Below are 18,863 nucleotides of genomic sequence, written 5' to 3'. Positions count from 1 at the left end.
ATGAGATGAGCAGCTCTGGGCTGGGACAGCTAAGGAGTTAAGGGACAACCTTAGCTGTGTTCTGGGAGCCAGGTGTGGCATCCCCAGCTCACAAGGCAGGGCCGGCCAGGGGGCCACACCCTGGTGCTGGTGGGGCCTCAGTGCTTTAGGAATTTGGACAGTGGGACCTCTCACATGGTATGTCCTTCACGAGACCTGCCACTGCAGTCCTCTAGGTCCTGTGTGGCCCATGACATAGTGCCCACATCACCTCTGCCCTACTGTCTACCCAAGCCAGACTCACAGCCAGCTGCCAGTACCACTCGTATGTTTGGAAATGCAGACAGCAGACACATTGGAGCGTCTCTGAGCAGAAAGCTATGCCAGGGCTCTGGGGTGCCCAGAGGTAAAGAAGACAAGGCACAGCCCTCTGTTCCCTGTCCCACTCCAGCCAAGGAATGTGACTGTGAAGTAACATCCACTCCTAGAGTTGAGGGCAGATGAGTAGGGGCATGCCGAGCTTTGTGGTCAGAGAGACGGCCTTGGACAAACCACAGAGCCTCTCTGACCTCCATGGTTCCCGAAGGGGCTAAACACTGCCTGTGGTGAAGTGTCTTGAGTCGTCACATGGAATAATGGCTGTGGAGCACCTGCGCTCTCGCCTGCCACCTGGCTGGCATTCTTTTTTTTTTTTTTTTTTTTTTGAGCGGGGTTTCGCTTTTTTTTCTTGTTACCCAGGCTGGAGTGCAATGGCGCGATCTCGGCTCACCGCAACCTCCGCCTCCTGGGTTCAGGCAATTCTCCTGCCTCAGCCTCCTGAGTAGCTGGGATTACAGGCACTTGCCACCATGCCCAGCTAATTTTTTTGTATTTTTAGTAGAGACGGGGTTTCACCGTTTTGACCAGGATGGTCTCGATCTCTTGACCTCGTGATCCACCTGCCTCGGCCTCCCAAAGTGCTGGGATTACAGGCGTGAGCCACCGCGCCCGGCCTTGGCTGGCATTCTATAGATGGAGGCTCAGTGGCTCAGTGGAAGGAGACCTTGGAGGGTAGAAGAGGGCCTTGGAGGAAGAAATCACTTCTGGGGAATGGGACCTGACACTTGGGTACCATCCCTGTCCTTGAGGACACTAGACCAGGGATCAGCAGAGCAGAGGCCGTGCAAGGCAAAAGGGGACTAGGGCAGTTCAAGAAAGGCCTAGAATGTTGTGGTCAGTGGAGAGAGCTTCAGGTACCCATGGGTGGCGTTCCAGGAGACTCTGTGCTCAGGTTAGTTGGGGAGTGATAATGCTAGAGTGGTGGGTGGGACATTGCTGGTGGAGGGTGCTCAGGCCAGGGGCAGGCATGGGCCACAGTGTGGGCGGCCTTACTAGGCCTTCACTTAGGAAGTGGGTTAAGGGCTGTTTGTGCTGCCAGGGGAGAAAGAGGAAGAGAGTTTGGGGCAGAGAGGTGGGCAAAGGGGCTCACCCTTGGGGAGGCGAGGGAGATCCTCGCTGAATCCAGTTTGTGAGGGGTTGAGCGTGAGCAGTGGGCAGAGCAGTGAGGAGGTCCAGGGCTCCACGAGCAGAGGGCACAGTGGAGTCAGAGTGGGGGCTGGGAGGACAGCAGCCTGCCAGGCTCTGGGGAGGCCGAGGACCCTCAGTCTGGGGAACCCCAGAGTGTGCAGAGGCCGGCCCTCCCCGGTGGGGTGACCACCAGCGTGACCTTCCCAATTCCATGCAGATTCCTCTGGAAGGCTGCAGGAGTCCTCCTTCGCTGCGGGTGAAGCACCACAGGCTGGCAGTGGTTCTGGAACCACGCTGTGTGTTTTCAGATTCCTGACACTGCCTCTTTCTAGCTGGGTGACCTTCAAAAAGTTATTTTACTTCTTCATGTCTCAGTTTCTTTTACTGTAAAATGGGGATAATCAGAATCTGTACCTCCTAGGGTTGTTGTGAAAATTAAAGTCTTCCAACAGCATCTGACACATTGCTTATCTTAAACGTTCCTATTGCTTTTCACATGATCACTATTTAATTATAATTGTCACGGCAGGTGGTTCCTGCACACCTACTCTGAGACTCATAGTGCTGGGTCACAGATGGCTACGCCCTGAGTCCTGTTCGAGAGGTGGGAAAGACCGAGGTATTGACGGTTGCCATGTGAGGAAGCATGTGGTACTTGGGGGCCATGAGTAAGCCCAAGGACAGTGTCCCTCCCTGACTTACTTCAACCTTGGCCTTTGCTTGGATCTCTGGATTGTCTGATCATCCCTGCTCTGCTGACAGCAGTTCAGGTGTGCTCCTGGCAGAGGAGTTGAGACTGGAAGAAAAGCAGGGATTGGTAGATTAACAGAAAACATGGGTAATAGAGAGCTCCAGAGATCACCAGGCAGGCTACCACTAAAGGTCCTGAGCCCTTCCCATGGAAAAGGATGGCCACTAAGTGGGGTGTTTTAGAGGGAACTAGAGGATAGTGGGTTAGATCTGGGGCAGCAAACAGATTTTCTCTCTGGAGCAGTCACTGTGTTCTGCTGCCAAGAGTCCTGTGTTGACAAGGAAAGGGACCGTGATCCATCAGCGTTGTCTGCGGGGGCTCTGGGAATGGGGAGGAGCAGCACCCATGCCACCTACTTGCCATCTAGACTTGATGTTTACAGCATGAAATCACGTACAATTGTGTGGGTGGTTAGGGCTTAAGAATGGAGTGAGCTAAAAAGCAGGCTGAGGAGTTGAGTTAGAGGAGTTGAGAGGCCCAGTGACAGTGCCACATTTGGCTTAGCAAAGATATGAAACAAGGGGCGGGAGCAAAGTCCTGGGGAGCAGAGAATGAAGCCTTACGGGGTGCCAAGTGGCCTAGACCCCTATGGGGTCACATGCAATTTATGCACAGCCTGCAGGTCAGCACTCTGGCGAAGCTGCCCATTTCTGGGAATTGTGCAGAAGGAAAGGGCAGCTCCTGGAATGTGGAGCCATTTCCTTCACATGGGTTGGGTCACTCCCCTCAGCGAGTCCTCATCCCTCTGGGTTGGGCACACCCAGACATCATAGAGATGAAATTAGCTTCCCGGGCCTAATTCAGCTCAATGTGAATGAAAGTCCCTTCACTTTCCTAAGAGCTCCATTAATAAGGAATGTGTCCTCCCCCTCTAGCCTGATTTACCTAAAAACTTGCCATTTAATTGATGGGGTGAGGGGGACTCTTAAAAAAAATTAGTATAGGAGTACAGAAGCAAAGAGCAGTAAATGTCAAACCTTCAATAAAGTTGGAAGTGTCTCTGGGAGAGCCTCTGGATTGGCCACTGGCCCAGCCTCCTAGAATCTGTGGTCCTAAGGTCAGGGCCAAGGGAAGAGCAACAGTGATAGAGTGCCCTGTAGGGTAGTGAATCGTGAAGACATTACCCTAAGAAAAGAAAAGCCATGTGATGCAGCCAAAGGAATTGGCAAAGGAATTGGGGACAGTGTGGCGTGACAGTTCTAACATGCCCTTCGGCATCTAACCAGTCCACACAGGTGTCTGCAAAGGGTGGGTGTTGTTGCTGCTATACATTTTCCCAGCCAGGACATAGGACACGGCTTTGGAAGTGGTGCTGGGTGGGGTGGAGTGCATGGAGCGGCCAGGGGGCCTGTGGACTCCTTGGCAACATCTGTAGCTGAGGCCATTCATTTGACATGTGCTGGTCCCATAGAACAATGGGCACCGTGGTTTTAGGCTAATGTTTTGGGAAACGAGCTTTGTAGAAGCCCTAGAACCTGGAAACCTGAGAAGAAGAGGCAAATTTCGTGAGGGGTCAGAACCACCCAGCCCTACCATTTTGCCATTTTGTGGGGGCTCCTGGGGGCCTGCTGCTGTCCTGGGCGTTTATATCTGTCACCGCGTCAGGTCCTCTGGAAACCCTTCCTTCCCTAGGGCTGTGGATGGGGCAAGGAAATGGTTTAAATCTCCAAAGCCTACCAGCTTGAAGGGAAAGCAGGGGCCCAACTACTTTGTTGATGCATATGCCCTTGCTGAGAGCCCCTCCAAGTTTTCCTCACTGGGGCCTTACAGCTTCCTGGGGCCTGTTCTTCTGTTTTATAGATGGGGAAGCTGGGCACCAGGAAGTTAAGAAACTTGCCCGAGGTCACACAGGGAGTCTGTATTGGAGGCCGCTGTAGAACTTGGGCTGCGTATCTCTGAGTTAAGGCTGTTCCTGACCTCCCAAGCTGTCCCACTGAGAACCATGGGGCCTTTACACAGACTATTCCTGGGAGGTCTTAGATCCACCCCGCAAACTTTGAAGATTGCTGAGTGAAAAGGTTATACTGGGGCGATCAGTCCACCCAGCAACCCACTTCCTAGGGGTGTGAGGCGGCCCCTTTCAGAAGGATGGGTATGACCCCCTGCTTCTTAGCACAAGGGAGGCCTGTGTGGGTGGAAGACCGCACTGGGGCAGTGATAAGGGCAGTGTGAGTAGAGACTAAGCTTTCTGTGTGTTGGGCCCTGCCTGACCCCGTGAGAGGCAAAGTAATGAGAGGGTATGGCTCTTGTCCTTGTGGAGCTTACAGTCTGTTTAATGAGGTAAATCTAGCATTCAGGGAAACAACTTCAAACCATGCCAGAAGATTCTACTCATAGGGAAAGAAAGGGAGCAGGAGGCAGACAACAGCCAAACGAACTTATTTTTCCATTTACAGATGCCTGAGGTTTTTGTACACATGTTATTAAAATTATTGAGGAAGCGATATTGCCTTTTAGGCAGTTTTCAATATGAACAACGGTTTGGGTTGCCATGCAGCCTGTGGCCTGGGCGGGGCCCTGGGAGCAGTGGTTGCTATGGGAACCAGCTCAGCCGCCCCCACAGCCAAGTGGCTGCTGTTCCCAAAGTTGGTTTCTGCGTGGATGGGGCTGCCTAGAACCTCGGAGCCATTTCCCATGGAAACAATAGGTGATGTTCCCACACAGGCCTATTTTGTCTGGCTATTAACAGAGCAGAGATGGCAATGAGGCTTCTCATGCTGAGAGTAGGCTGGAGCTGGGAATGAGAGAGTTGTGTATGTGTGTGTGCGTGTGTGTGTGTGCGCTCCCTCTGCTTGGGAGCAAAGTAAACGAGGTGAGAAAGCAAACCTTTGGGCATCTTCTCAGCGCTCGCCATATCGCATACATTTTATTTCATGCTTAGAGCAGTTCTGCAAAGCATGAGTCTCCAACTAACCCACTTTACTAATAAGATGCTGAGGCCATGGAAGGTAATTTGCCCAAGGTTACTCAACTGGTCAATAGGAGAGTATTCAGCACAGAAAATAGTGGGGAAGCTTTAAGGAGAACCCCAAGTCTACCTTATACCACCTTCCCCCTCAAAGGGTCACATCCATCATCCCCAAAAGTGATGACCCAACATCCTAGAATGATCTCTGAGGTGCTTTGAAGTTGAGAAGGCTGGAAAGGAGAGGGTGCTGTGAGTAAGCAGTTTGCTCCTTAACCACCAGCCAACCAGCTTTTCATTCTGTGGTGACTTTCGTCATAGCTTGTGAGAGGTTTTTTAAAACTCTGTCTCTGTACCACATGAGACCAGCTTATTCTGTAGAAGTGTGGTTCATGCCTCTTGGCATCTTGACCTCCCCATCTGCAAATACATCATTTTATCTGGGTTTTTTTTCTGGGCAGGCCCGGGGGGCCGGGGGGGGTTGTTGCTGGAGAAGTATGCCTATCAAGAGGAGATACAGCCTAGCACCTTTAGGAACTGGGGGGGTTCTCTGGACTCATTCTCCACCCCTGGAAACCCCTTCTTTGTTCCTGGCTCACACTTGATTCCAGAGGGTCCAAATGTCTGTGCCATTTGGCTGATCTCTTAGTAGAAGGAGAGACACAGTCTCAAACCCCGGCTGAGAGAGTTGTCCATTAGCTCTGTCCATGGGGAAGCCAGCTCTGTGATGCATAGGTTGTCTGACCATTGTTCAGAAATGCATGTTGAGCTTCGAGTTCATTCAGTAAGTACCTGCCCTGTGCCAGTGCTGTGCCAGGCTCTGGGAGTACAGAGAAGAACAAGATGCTGTCCCTGTCCTTTTGTGCACAGTAAACGCGTAGAAGATTCTAAGCATCATGGTGGCCTCTGTGGCAGAAACTTCTGGGCTGAAAGCGCAGGTGGAGGCAGTGCCTGCTGCTGACCCGTGAAGAAGTATGTGCTCTCCTGGGGGTCTTAGGTGTGTGCAGAGGCTGCGGCGTGACCACAGGTCGCATTGGGAGACCACAAAGCAGGTTGGGGTGAGAGTAGAGTGTCAGGGGCTGTGGCACAGGTGTGGCTGGAGAGGTCAGCAGTGGCAGCCGGTGACAGGCACTGAATGTCCTGTGAGGGGCCTGGACTTTCCTCCTCAGCTGTGAGGGGCACTGAAAGGGTTTTCACCACAAGGGACCCAGTCTGGTGTTTGTGTGAATTGAGCAGTCTAGCCCTGTTCCACTGCATCCAAATTAGGAGGAAACCCCAAGTGGGAAGGGAACCCAGTGTGTCTCCCTGGGGTCTCTGAAGGTTCAAACTCTGAGAGCAGGGTGCTGTCAAAAGGAGGAGGCCCCCACTGGCTATTTCCTGCCAGCTGCCTTGGCAAGCGGAGGACATTTTTTTAAGGAGTCCCCAGGTGATTTGGCTGTGGGTGGTCTGAGCGCCAACTCAAAGGTTCATTCATGTCCTCCAGCATGTTTACTAGTGTGTTTCTTATCTTGTTTTCTTTTGAGAAGGAAATAAAGAGAAACTGTTTTCCTTTTCGATATCTTCCTACCCACTTAGTATTTTTTAATTATGTCGCTGCCAGCAGAGAATGGAAGCTTTAAAAACAGCCAGATACCAGCAAACACCTTTAACTCACAGCCCAGTGTCATTGCCCAGGCCAGGGCAGCAGTTGCTGAGGGCCAGTGAGGAGCCAATCCCACGCTCTGCTGCCCTGAGAGTCAAAGGAGAGAGGCCACTGGGCTACCTCCTCCCTCCCCATTTCTGTCATCCTATAACTCCCTTCTGCCCTCTCCCCTTGGCCTGCCTTCACCGTCATGGATTTGGCCATGGTGAGCTCAGTTAAGTGAAGCCTCAGCCTGTCCAGTATTGTAGGGAGATGCTGGAACAGACCCCGGGGCTGCAGCCAGTACCTGGTCCTATCCTGCCCCAAAGGAGCTGAAATCCCCACTCGAATGAGAGGAAATCAGACATTTTCAGGTGGCTTGAACATTTTCTTTAGTTGGGAGCATTTTAATAGTGTTAAACTTTTCCAGTACACAAATACAATGCATGCTTGTTATAGAAAATTGAAACATTAAGGAAATGAAAATACCCTGAAATCTGCCTCAGAGACAACCAACTGCTACCCCTCTTGATGCCTGGATCCTCACCTGGCTGTGTAGACTCAGTGGGCCTCTTCGTGGAAGGTGGATCAGATGTGCTTTACTAGCTGTTTTGTAGCCTGTTTTTGTTTTCGTACATAACAATGCACTTTTTCTAGGTTAGTGAATATCTTCCTTTCAAATGACTGCATAGTATTCCATTATATAGATACACTTTTTCTTTAACTTTTCCCGCTAACATTATTTCTATTTTCCCCCATTCTTAACATTTTTCTTCACTTCTCTGATTATGTCCTCAGAATAAATTCTCACATGGGGTAGAGCTGCAGAGAGAGTATGAATCTATGTATGCAAGTGTGTTCTCAGTACAGCCTAGGCAGATTTGCACTTTCACTGCAGTGTAGAAAAGTTGTACTTCCTGACACTTTGGGAAATTCCTAAATGTCAACATCAGCCTTCAGTAACTGCAGAGGAGAATGCAGTGACTCTTGCCCGTAGCCCCATGCAAACCGGTGTGGCCACATAACCCACATTTGTGTCTAACCCCCTTTCTGTCAAAATCTAGAATTGAAGACTTTTAGAGCTGAAAATAATTATAAAAGTAATCTCATCCAGCCCTTTAAACTCATAGATGAGGGGCCTATGGCTCAGAGAGATCGTGGCTTTTCCAAGTAGTGGCGGAGCACGCAGGGCACCCAGTTCTTTGTCCTCCTGGCTTCGCTGCCACCCTCCTGTCTGTGAGACCATCAGTTTCCTGGTCACACGTATACCATGCCTTTTCCCCTTCCAACTTGCACAGGGATTCTTTCTCTTATTCTGCACAGAAGTAGGATCAAGCTTTCCCTCCATCGATTCAGGGTCCATTTTTGTGCTACCCAGAATCCCCTACCAGGAGGTAGCATTGCTTCTTCCTGGCAGGATCCACAGTAAGTTAGCAGTTCAGGTTCCTGGCCACAACCCCCAAGTTGTTCTTTGGAGGATCCTCTTACCCACACCTGTGTTTAACATTTGGTGCTGTCAGCCTCCTGGAAACTCGTGGCTTCCATCATGACCACAGATCCTGGCTTCCCTCCTTTCCTTCTGAGTGCCTCCAGGAGGTTCCCTCCCACCTCTCCTTGTCACGTTGTGACACTGTTTACAAAGGTCACTCTTCACTTCTATTAAGGCCTGATCATTCTTTAGAATCCTGGGCCTACTTCAAGCTGCCTCCTGGTCCCTTTAGCTCAGGGTTTCTCAACCTCTGCACTACTGACATTTTAGGTTGGATAATTCTTCATTGGAGGGGGGACTGCCCTGTGCATTGTATGATCCCAAGCCTCTGCTGAACAGATGCCAGTGACACGCACTACATTTTGACAACCAGAAATATCCTAGACATGGCAAATATCCCTGGGGGGCAAAGGTCCCCCAGTTGAGAACCACTGCCTTAGCTGGCCTCAACAGCATCAAAACAAAACTTCGACCTGCTCCTACCCCACTCTTCCCCAAATAAAATGAGGTTGAACAGAAGCCCTAAGATCCCAGTATGACTTTGTGTATAATACAGGACAAGAAGCAGAGAGAAAGGAGTCAGAATTGTAGAATTCTGAGACTTGGAAGAGGCCTCAGGGTCCCTGAGCTCAGGTGTGCTAAGCAATCATGGCCCCCTTTCTAAGCTTAGACACAGCTTCAAATCCTTTTCAGCATAGCAGCCCAGTTAATAAGAGGGGATGTGAAAGATGAACCTTCATGCCAGCCCTGCTCAGACCACTGCCCTTGTGTTAACCTGCACAAGTAGAGTTTAGTGGCCAAAAGTTTCTTTGTCGTGGCTTCTGGCTGTCCTTGTTAAACAAGACCAGTGGTACTGTGTCCTCAACACCAGGCCTGGCCTATAATTGGTGTTGAATAAATGATGGTTGAATAGATCACTTTAACAGTGACTGTCTCTGGGTAGTGAGACCAGGGGTAATGCTTTTATTTTATTTTGCATTTCTTCATTTTCAAGCCTCTTTATAATAGAGAATATTTATTACCTTATAAAGGAGGAAAACACATGAATATTTTCCCCTAAGTTAAAAAGAAAAAAGCCCTCCGCCTCATTCTACATGTCTTGCTTCCGCAGGTCTGACCTACAAGAACCATGGCAACCAGCGCCGTCCCCAGTGACAACCTCCCCACATATAAGCTGGTGGTGGTGGGGGATGGGGGTGTGGGCAAAAGTGCCCTCACCATCCAGTTTTTCCAGAAGATCTTTGTACCTGACTATGACCCCACCATTGAAGACTCCTACCTGAAACATACAGAGATTGACAATCAGTGGGCCATCTTGGACGGTGAGACCTGGGTGGCAGCCCTGCATTGGGTGGGACAGTAGATGGGGAGGATCAGGGAAAGTGACAGGTTTCAGTGGGGCAAGATGGTTTCCTTAAGGTTGCTGTTATGGGATGGTTGGTGTAAAGCCATGTATCGTTTTCAGGGTGAATTCTGAAAAAGGAAGGCCTTCATAGAGGGCTTGCGAGGTTTCATGGAAACCAAAATATGCATTCAGCAAAGAGGGGAGGCTAGAATCATGCCAACTCAGTGATGTCAGGTTTGTTTTTTCTTGCTGATCAGAATCCCTGATTAACAGTTAGGATGTCTTTAGCTAATAAAAAAGGGAAAAATAAGTTGTTTCTTAATGAACATAGTTTATTTGGTACTTGTCCTTTGTGGGGAATCTCTTGCATCTGACATTGTGTTTCCAGCTGAGTGTGAATTAGTCTGGTTTACTAGTCCTAAGTGTGGCAGCCGGGCCAGCAGCAACTGCAGCATCAGGAAACTAATGAGAAATGCACATTCTCAGGCCCATACTGCTTTGGAAATTCCGAGGGTGGGCCCAACAACCTGTGTTTTAACACACCCTCTAGGAGATGCGGAGGCTAGACAACCACAGTTCTGGATTCTTACTGATGAGTGTTTTGTATTGCCTAAGTCTTGCTCTTAAACAAAGATCCATTCATCACAGAATGAATGTACCTCTAGGAGGTAAGCTTTGGAAACAGCTAAGATACAGTGCCTCTGTCAGATAGGTGATTCGCACATGTTTTCTCCCAGTCCATGGCTTGTTTTTCATTCTCTTAATACTTTCTAAGACCAGAGTTGTACATTTTGATGAAGTCCAGTTGATCAGTTTGTTCTTTTATGGATTGTGCTTTTCGTATTGCATCTGAGCAATCTTTGCCTAACTGAAGGTCACAAAGGTTTTTTTTCCTGTGTTTTCTTCTAGAAGTTTGATGGTTTTGCTTTTACATTTAGGTTTATGATCTACCCTGAGTTAATTTTTGTATATGGTATGAAATATGAAATAACAGTTCATTTTTCTATATATGGATATGCAGTTATTCCAGGACTACTTGTTGAAAAAATTATCCTTTTCCCACTGAATTGCCTTCATATCTTTGGTGACAACTTAATGTTTATATTTTCTGTTTCTTCAAGCTATTTATCTGTCTTATCACCAGTATCACACTGTCTTGATAACTGTAGCTATGTAGTAAGTCTTGAAATCAGGTAGTATTAAATCTCCAACTTTGTTCTTTTTCAAAGTTGTTTTAGCTAGTCTGGGTTCTAAGATATTTCTGTGCGAATTTTAGAATCAGTTAAATTCTAAAATTCTAGATTTTCGTTGGGATTGTGTTGAATCTGTAGCTCAGTTTGAGATGAATTGATATTTTAGCAATGTTGAGGCTTCCAACCCTTGAACACAGTATCTCTTTCCATGTTTTTCTTGTTGGTTTGTGTTTTTGTCTCTGCTGACTAAAATATAAATGTCTGAGAGCAGGGACTTTATGTATTTACTGCATTATTCCTAGCATCTAGAATACTACTTGGCTCTTAGTAAGCCCTCAGTAAACATTTGTGGAATGACCAAATGAATGAATAAACCTTGAATAATGTATGTGTAGTGACAGGATTGATGTGCTAGTTGTATTATTTTTTCCTAACTCACATTACAATAATATACATATATAACTATTAAAATTAAAACTTACATTTGTGCACTTTCTAAAATCATGTCATGCATCACCTGTTGGAATATGTGGCACACTTTGGGATATACTGAGTTAAGTAAATGTAAGAAAATTTATTCACTGCAGGACTTACAAGTACCCTTACTGTGCAAACATATATTAGAAGTGTATTGATAGGATACATTGTCCTTAGGGCTTCCCAAAGGGGTCATTTTTGCACATGATTCTGAACTACGTTCTGTAGAAAACATTCTGAAACACATTGCATAATGCATGTAAGAAGTAACGCCTGGTACATCGTTGGAACTCAATCAGTATTTTTCTCTGTGGCCATATAAACTTCTCTAACTTTTTTCCTGAGTAACTTTGGATGTTAAATTGATTTCTAAGGAAAAAGTTTTCCTCAAGGTTGATGTTTAGGAAGAATTTGTGATAACATTTCTAGCAGGAGCAGCAGGGAGAGGGGAAACATGGCCGCAGCGTTATATTAGAAGCGTGCATTTGCAAAGCCTGTGTTCTGAAGTGCCCGGGCTCTCCATGGCATTACGTTAGAAGCATGAATTTGCTAAGTCTCTAATTCTGCTACCAGAGTCAGGCCCAGTTTAGGACATTGCCCACCCAGGTGTTCCACAAGAATAGACACCAGGTTCCCAGATTAGGTGTTTCTCTACTCCATTAGATTGGCTACTAAGAAAAGAAAGACTTAAAACATTGCAATGAATTATTATTTAGTATGACATGTGAAAGAGTGCTCCCTATTTTGAGAACTTTAATCAAAGGCTGGTTGTATTTAGGCTTGAGTGTAATTCTGAACCTTTCTGGGGCTGAACTTTGCTGGAGTGGGCTGCAGCCCTCGGATGGCCAGGACTTTTCTCTGGGCATCTGGATCCCAGAGGTCCTGCTCCCCTGAGGCCATGCCATTTTCGGGGAGGTGCTAAGCCTGGAGGTGCCCTTGGTTGCCCTATACCCACTGAACTCCAGGGGCTCTCAGCTCTGCAGTTTCTCTTCTTCCAAACTCAGAAAGAGTAAAAACATGGCAGCACAATGACCAGGAGAAGGAAGAGAATGGTAATTTTGGTGACAGGGGTATTTAATGGGCAGAAACTGTGTGGAAGGCCTATGCTAGGCACATTGCATTTGCTGTCTTTGAATCCTTACAAATGCTACTGCCGTAGTTGCTGCTGTTGTTTCTGTTTTATGGATGAAGAAAACAAAGTTTCATACAACCAGCAATAGTTTGAGCTACCTGTGGACTCCTATCCACTGTCCGTCTGGTTGCGTAGGGATATCCTCTCTGACAGCACAGTGCATCCTTGTGCCTCTGGGTAGGGGAGCTGAAATCCCAGGAAGAAGCGGGTGTGGCCAGACTCTCATGCCTCCGCTGCCCTTCTCACTCCTCACCCAGGGTCCTTCCGAGGGCCAGGTGCTCTGGTTGTGATCTCAATCTCACATCAGAGATTTGCAAGCTGGTTAAGGAAGCCTTCTCTGTGGCTTCCACGCTGATGATTCTCACAGGCTGCCTTCATTCTTGCAAACCTGTTTTGTGTTTTCTTCCTAGAAGTGGCATTGCCTGTGTCCTCCCAGAACCTAAGAGATAGGAGCTGGCTGGCAGCAGGGGCCAGCAGCCAGGCTCTCCTGTGGCTGTGGGACCCCCAGGCTTTGGAGCAAGCCTACCCTGAGTTCTTTCCCACAAGGGTTTGGGATCCTTGTCTCACTTTACACTGTCAAGGCCCAACCCTGGGAGCCTCTCTCCCTCTCCGTCTGGTCCCCACCTCTCCGCTGTGGGGTTCACTCCAGCAGCACCATCTCTCCATGCTCTCAGCCCTCTCCTCACTTCTCCGACTTTGGATCCCCACCTCACCCCGGCTTTCAGCTGTGTCACTCCTCTCACCGCAGTCCTCTCTCTTCATGAACCAGGAAGCCTCAAACCTTAGGCAGAACCATGCAGCTTTGTTTTTGTTTTATTGCGATAAAGTATACATAACATAAGTTACCGTCTTAACCATCCCTAAGTGTATAGAGCATTCACTTTGTTCTACAATTATCCCTGCCATTCATCTCCAGAACTTTTTCACCTTCTCAAACTGAAACTCTACCTATTAAACACTGACTTCCCCATTCTCCCTCTCCTCAGTCCCTGGCAACCACTATTCTGCTTGCTTCCTTTTCTTTTATTGATATATCATAGTTATACATATTTTGAGGGCACAGTAATGATCAAATCCAGGTAATCAGCATATCTGTCACCTCAAACATTCTTTCTTTGTATTGGGAATGTTACAATTCTTCTCTTCTAGCTATTTTGAAATTTGCAATAAATTATTGTTAACTGTTCTCTATTATGCTATCAAATACTAGAACAAATTCCTTCTATCTCTCTGTATTTCTGTACCCATTAACCAACTTCTCTTCATCTACCCACACACCCTTCCCAGCCTCTGCTGTCAGTCATTCCACTCTACCTCCATGAAATCCACTGTTTTAGCGCCCACATATGAGTGAGAATATGCGGTATTTGTCTTTCTGTGCCTGATATTTCACTTAACATAATGACCTCCAGTTCCATCCGTGTTGCTGCAAATGACAGAATTTTTCTCTTTTTTTTTTTTTTTTTTTGAGATGGAGTCTTGCTCTTGTCGCGCAGGCTGGAGTGCAGTGGTGTAATCTCGGCTCATTGCAACCTCCCGCTCCTGGGTTCAAGCGATTCTCCTGCCTCAGCCTCCCAAGTAGCTGAAATTACAGGCGCCCACCACCACGCCCAGATAATTTTTGAATTTTTAGTAGAGATGAGGTTTTACCATGTTGACCAGGCTGGTCTCGAACTCCTGACCTCAGGTGACCTGCCCACCTCAGCCTCCCAAAGTGTTGGGATTACAGGCATGAGCCACTGCGCCGACCTCATTCTTTTTTATGGATGAATAATATTCCATTGTGTATATATGCTACATTTTCTTTATCCATCCATTGAAGGGCACTTAGGTTGCTTCTACTCTTGGCTATTTTGAGTAGTCCTGCAGTAAGCATGGGAGTGCAGGTATCACTTCAGTGTACTGATTTCTTTTCCTTTGGGTATATACCCAGCAGTGGGATTGCTGGACCATATGATAGCTCTACTTTTAGTTTTTTGAGGAATCTCCGTGCCATTTTCCATAGTGGCTGTATTAGTTTATATTCCCACCAGCAGTGTCCAAACATTCTTTTCTCCACATCTTCCCTAGCATTTGTGATTTTTGTCTTTTTGATAACAGCCATTCTTACTGGGGTGAAATGACATCTCATTGTAGTTTTGATTTGCATTTCTCTGATGATTTGTGATGTTGAGCATTTTTTCATATACCTGCTGTCCATTTGTATGTCTTTTTTTGAGAAATGCCTATTTAGGTCTTTTGCCCTTTAAATCAGAATTTTTTTATTTTTTTATTTCTTTTTTTGCTAGTGAGTTGAGTTTCTTATATATTTGGGTTATTAATCCTTTATCCCTTAAACACTAACTCCCCATTCTCCCCACTCCTCAGTCCTTGGAACCAGCATTCTACTTTCTTTTTCTTTTCTTTTCTTTTTTTTTTTTCTGAGATGAAGTCTTATTCTGTCGCCCAGGCTGGAGTGCAGTGGCGCAATCTTGGCTCACTGCAACCTCTGCTTCCTGAGCTCAAGTGATTCTCCTGCGTCAGCCTCCTGAGTAGCTGGGATTACAGGCACACATCACCACACCTGGCTAATTTTTGTATTTTTAGTAGAGATAGGGTTTCACCATGTTGGCCAGGAAGGTCTCAAACTCCTGACCTCAGGTGATTCACCCATCTCGGCCTCTCAAAGTGATTACAGCCACTGCACCTGACTTCTACTTTCTGTCTCTATGAATTTGACTACTCTAGATACTTCATTTAAGTGCTATGATAAGTGGAATAATATAATATTTGCCCTTTTGTTTGGGTGGCTTATTTTAATTAGCACAATCTATTCAAGGTTCTTCCATGTTGCTGCATGTTCTGAATTTCTTTCTTAATTTTTATTTTTATTTTTGAGACGGAGTCTTGCTCTGTTGCCAGACTGGAGTGCAGTGATGCAATCTTGGCTCACTGCAACTTCCGCCTCCCAGGTTCAAGCGATTCTACTGCCTCAGCCTTCCGAGTAGCTGAGATTTCAGGCATGCACCACCACACCCAGTTAGTTTTTGTATTTTTAATAGAGACGGGGTTTCACCATGTTGGCCAGGATGGTCTCAATCTCTTGACCTCGTGATCTGCCCACCCTTGGCCTCCCAAAGTTCTGGGATTACAGGTGTGAGCCACCGTGCCCAGCCTTCTTTCCTTTTAAAGCCAAATGATATTCCACTGTATGGATGTACCATGCTTTCATTATCTATTGATCTGTTTATGGACACTTGGGTGCTTTCCACCTTTTTGTTGTTATGAATAATGCTGCTATGAGCATGGTATATAAATATCTGTTCAAGTCCCTGCTTTCCTTCTTTTGTCTTAGAGTTCTGCGTACCTATTTTTTATGTTGGTTAGGGATGGAAGGCTGCTAAGCCCCTCACTTTACAATTGTGGAAATTGAGGTACAGATGGAGAGGTCACTAGCCTAGAGTGAGACCTAGCTAGCTGGAGAGCCGGGTCTTGGGCTTCTTGACTCTGCCAAGAATGTCCTCCACCCTGTCCCACTACCTCCTGCTTTGGCCCAGGCCTTGGGCCCCTAGGGTGGGATGCTGACCAAACCCTCTGCCCACTTACAACAGGGCAGATGTCTCTGGGCCTTCCCACCCACTGGCTCCCAGCGTCCCCCACCGCCCCACCCAGCCAGCCTCTGGAACTTTGTATCTTTCTTGCATCAGTGGAGAACAGCAGTGGGCCCTGAGTCTCCAGACACTGCTTTCCACCTTGGGGCTCTTGGTTCCAGCTCTGCAACCTGTCTGTGTCCCTGTCTCCCCAGCAAGGGCCCAGTGTTTGAAAGAGCAAAAGCCTGGCTCTTCTCCTGCACCCTCAGAAGCTGGGACATTTCTACCCTGGCTTCTGCCCAAACCTCAGACACAAGTGCTGTTGTCTTCTCAGAGGGGCCTGAACCTGGCTTCTCCCCGTATACTTGAATCCATATTCTTTCTGGGGTTGGGGAGGAGAGAGGACATTAGAAGGGCAGGGAGAGGAAAAGAGGGTTTTTTGAGAGGTTTTTTTTCCCTGAGCCAGGGGCTTTACCAGGGGGCTTTTATGCTCAGCAGCCCTGAGGCCAACTACAGAGTGGGTACTTTCCATGGGCCCCGACTAAGAATGGGGTACAGGCAGAGCTGGCCTGTCCCCTACCAAGGCGAAGCTGCCCTTTCCCTGCCAGCAGTGATGTGGGAGGAATTTCCCTCTTTCCCTTTATGGGGAAGCATGGCTGCTGGCCTGAGATTATGCAATCCATCCCTGCAGGCCTGGGCCTGACCCTTTGTCCCTGCAGCATCAGCCCCACTGTGAAATGCCTCACTGATCTCCATGGTGCCCAGGGCAGTGCTCTCTGGTAGAAAGCCCTTCCTCACATTGCTGACAGATCTCGTCTCAAATCCTCTCTTGCTGTCTGGCCTCAGAGCAGTGAGAGCAGTCATTACCAACCAGACTTTTCTTGAAGGCCTCATGCTAAGGGCTATTACAAGGATGCCTTATTTCATCCATGTGACAATTCTGTGAAATTGAGGTTAGTCAAGTGAGAGTAAATCACTTTACAAGTTAGCACAGCTGATCTGCAGCGGTGTACCTCAGTACTGCTGCACTAGTTGGTAAAACAGTGAAGTACTCTCTACCACTGGAAAATTGCTGTTGCTGCCACCCTGTGCCCCAGGGGCCCTTCCCCAGGGAGCCCCTGACCCACTAGCCAGGGTGGGACCTGAAGGACCCACCTCCAGCCATTGACCTAGAGTCAGCTCAGTGAGGCTTGGACTCAGTGATGAAGGTGTGAGTGGAATATGCAGCTCCCCACACCCAATTCTTAGCATAGTCTGGGCTCATTCCAAATTTGTCAGCATCCCAAAATCCAAGTGTTTTTCCACTTTCATTGCTGACAGTCAGGTCCTATAAACCAGTTAATGTGGGGTTTTGCCTGAGTTTCAGAACTTCGTGTTGGTCACTGTTAGAAGTCATGTGACCAGTTTGGACGAAGCACACCAGCCTGACCAATAGATCTGAGACCTCCCCTGTCTGCCATTGTGTTGGGTGATGCCACCTTCCCCGGGCCTCAGTGCTGCCTCTGCCGGCCTGTGCTCCCCACGCCCTGGCTCTGGTGACAGGGCCTCCTCCTTCCTTTGGACTGCCTCTGGACAAAGACCTTGTACCCTCATCAGTGGGATCTGTATCCAAATGAGATATATCTCATAGTTGTTGCAAAGGATAAATGAAAAAAATACAAATTGTGAATTCCTTGAGGAAAAGGACTATGCCCACCATTGTATCTCTGATGCCAGCCCAGACCTGGTGTCTATTAGGTATTTAATTATTGTTACTGAGTGAAGAGGGAAACAAGTCACCTTTCAAGGGGCTTGGCACATAGCAGACCTCAGTAGATGCTATTGTTGCAGTGATTGCTTTAATATGATATGTATTATTGTTATTTTTAGAGATGGGGTCTCACTCTGCCACCTAGGCCAGAGTGCAGTGGCATGATCATAGCTTACTGCAGCCTCGAATTCCTGGGCTCAAGTGATCCTCCCACCTTGGCCTCCCAAAGCGCTAGGATTACAGATGTGAGGCACTATGCCTGTCTGTATTATTTGTGAGGTGGCTTGATGCTTTCAAGAATAGGTCCCATTGCCTGTATGGATGAGGGGCCACTAGCACATGTTCCTGTATCTAGGGAGGCCCAGGAGTGAGGCTTGAGTCTCTGACTTAGGGATATACCTCTTTGTCCAGAATTGTATGAATTGAACCCTGAGTTTAATCCTACATACCTGGGTATGTTCACCAATTCATTCTGCAAATAATTGCTAATGTACCCAACTCTCTTTTGGGCTCTGAGGATGTAGCAATTGGCAAATCAAAGCCCCTGCTCACATGAAGCTTATGTTTTAGTTGGGTGAGGGGACAGAGCACAAACAAAGATGTATGGTGTCACATATGCTGTGATGTGAGAATAAGACAAGGTGAGGGAGTCACAGTGAGGAAGGGGTTGCTGCCTTATGTGGGCTGGTCAGGGAGGGCCTTCCTGATAAGGGAATGTTGGAGCAGAGACCTAAAGGAGAAAGCTGCACCTGTATCTGGAAGAGAATCTCAGTCAGTGAGAGTATCAGGTGCAAAGGCCCGGAGGCATGGGTGTGGCCGGCCTGTGTGGGGAACAGCTAGGAAGCCAGCCTGTGGAGCTAGTGAGAGCAGGGCTAGCGGGAGAGAGGTCAGGCAGGTGGCTGGAAGGGCTTGATCTCACAGGGCTTTGTAGGTAAACGAGAAGCCCTTGGATGATGAGCATTTTTTCATATGTTTGTTGGCCTCATGTATGTCTTCTTTTGTAAAGTATCTGTTCATATCCTTTGCCCACTTTTGAATGGGCTTGTTTGTTTTTTTCTTGTAAATCTGTTTTAGTTCTTTGTAAATTCTGGATACCAGCCCTTTGTCAGATGGGCAAACTGCAAAAATTTTTTCCCATTCTGTTGG

General features: G+C 47.6%; 1 protein-coding gene across 4 annotated transcripts in view; it reads left to right on the top strand.

Moving 5' to 3' along the window:
- The window catches only part of MRAS (muscle RAS oncogene homolog), a 54,560-nt gene that overhangs the window by 12,613 nt on the left and 23,084 nt on the right, over positions 1 to 18,863 (top strand). For all 4 annotated transcript variants that reach the window (XM_017528229.2, XM_017528228.2, XM_037738367.1 and 1 more), the window contains exon 2: positions 9,363 to 9,573. In XM_017528229.2, coding sequence (XP_017383718.1) covers positions 9,381 to 9,573 — 193 coding nt within the window. In that variant the 5' untranslated portion in view covers positions 9,363 to 9,380. The remainder of the gene's footprint in view (positions 1 to 9,362; positions 9,574 to 18,863) is intronic.

Source organism: Cebus imitator, unplaced genomic scaffold (genome assembly GCF_001604975.1).
Source record: "Cebus imitator isolate Cc_AM_T3 unplaced genomic scaffold, Cebus_imitator-1.0 Scaffold53, whole genome shotgun sequence".
Classification (NCBI taxonomy): domain Eukaryota; kingdom Metazoa; phylum Chordata; class Mammalia; order Primates; family Cebidae; genus Cebus; species Cebus imitator.
This window is presented reverse-complemented; position numbering and strand designations above follow the sequence as displayed.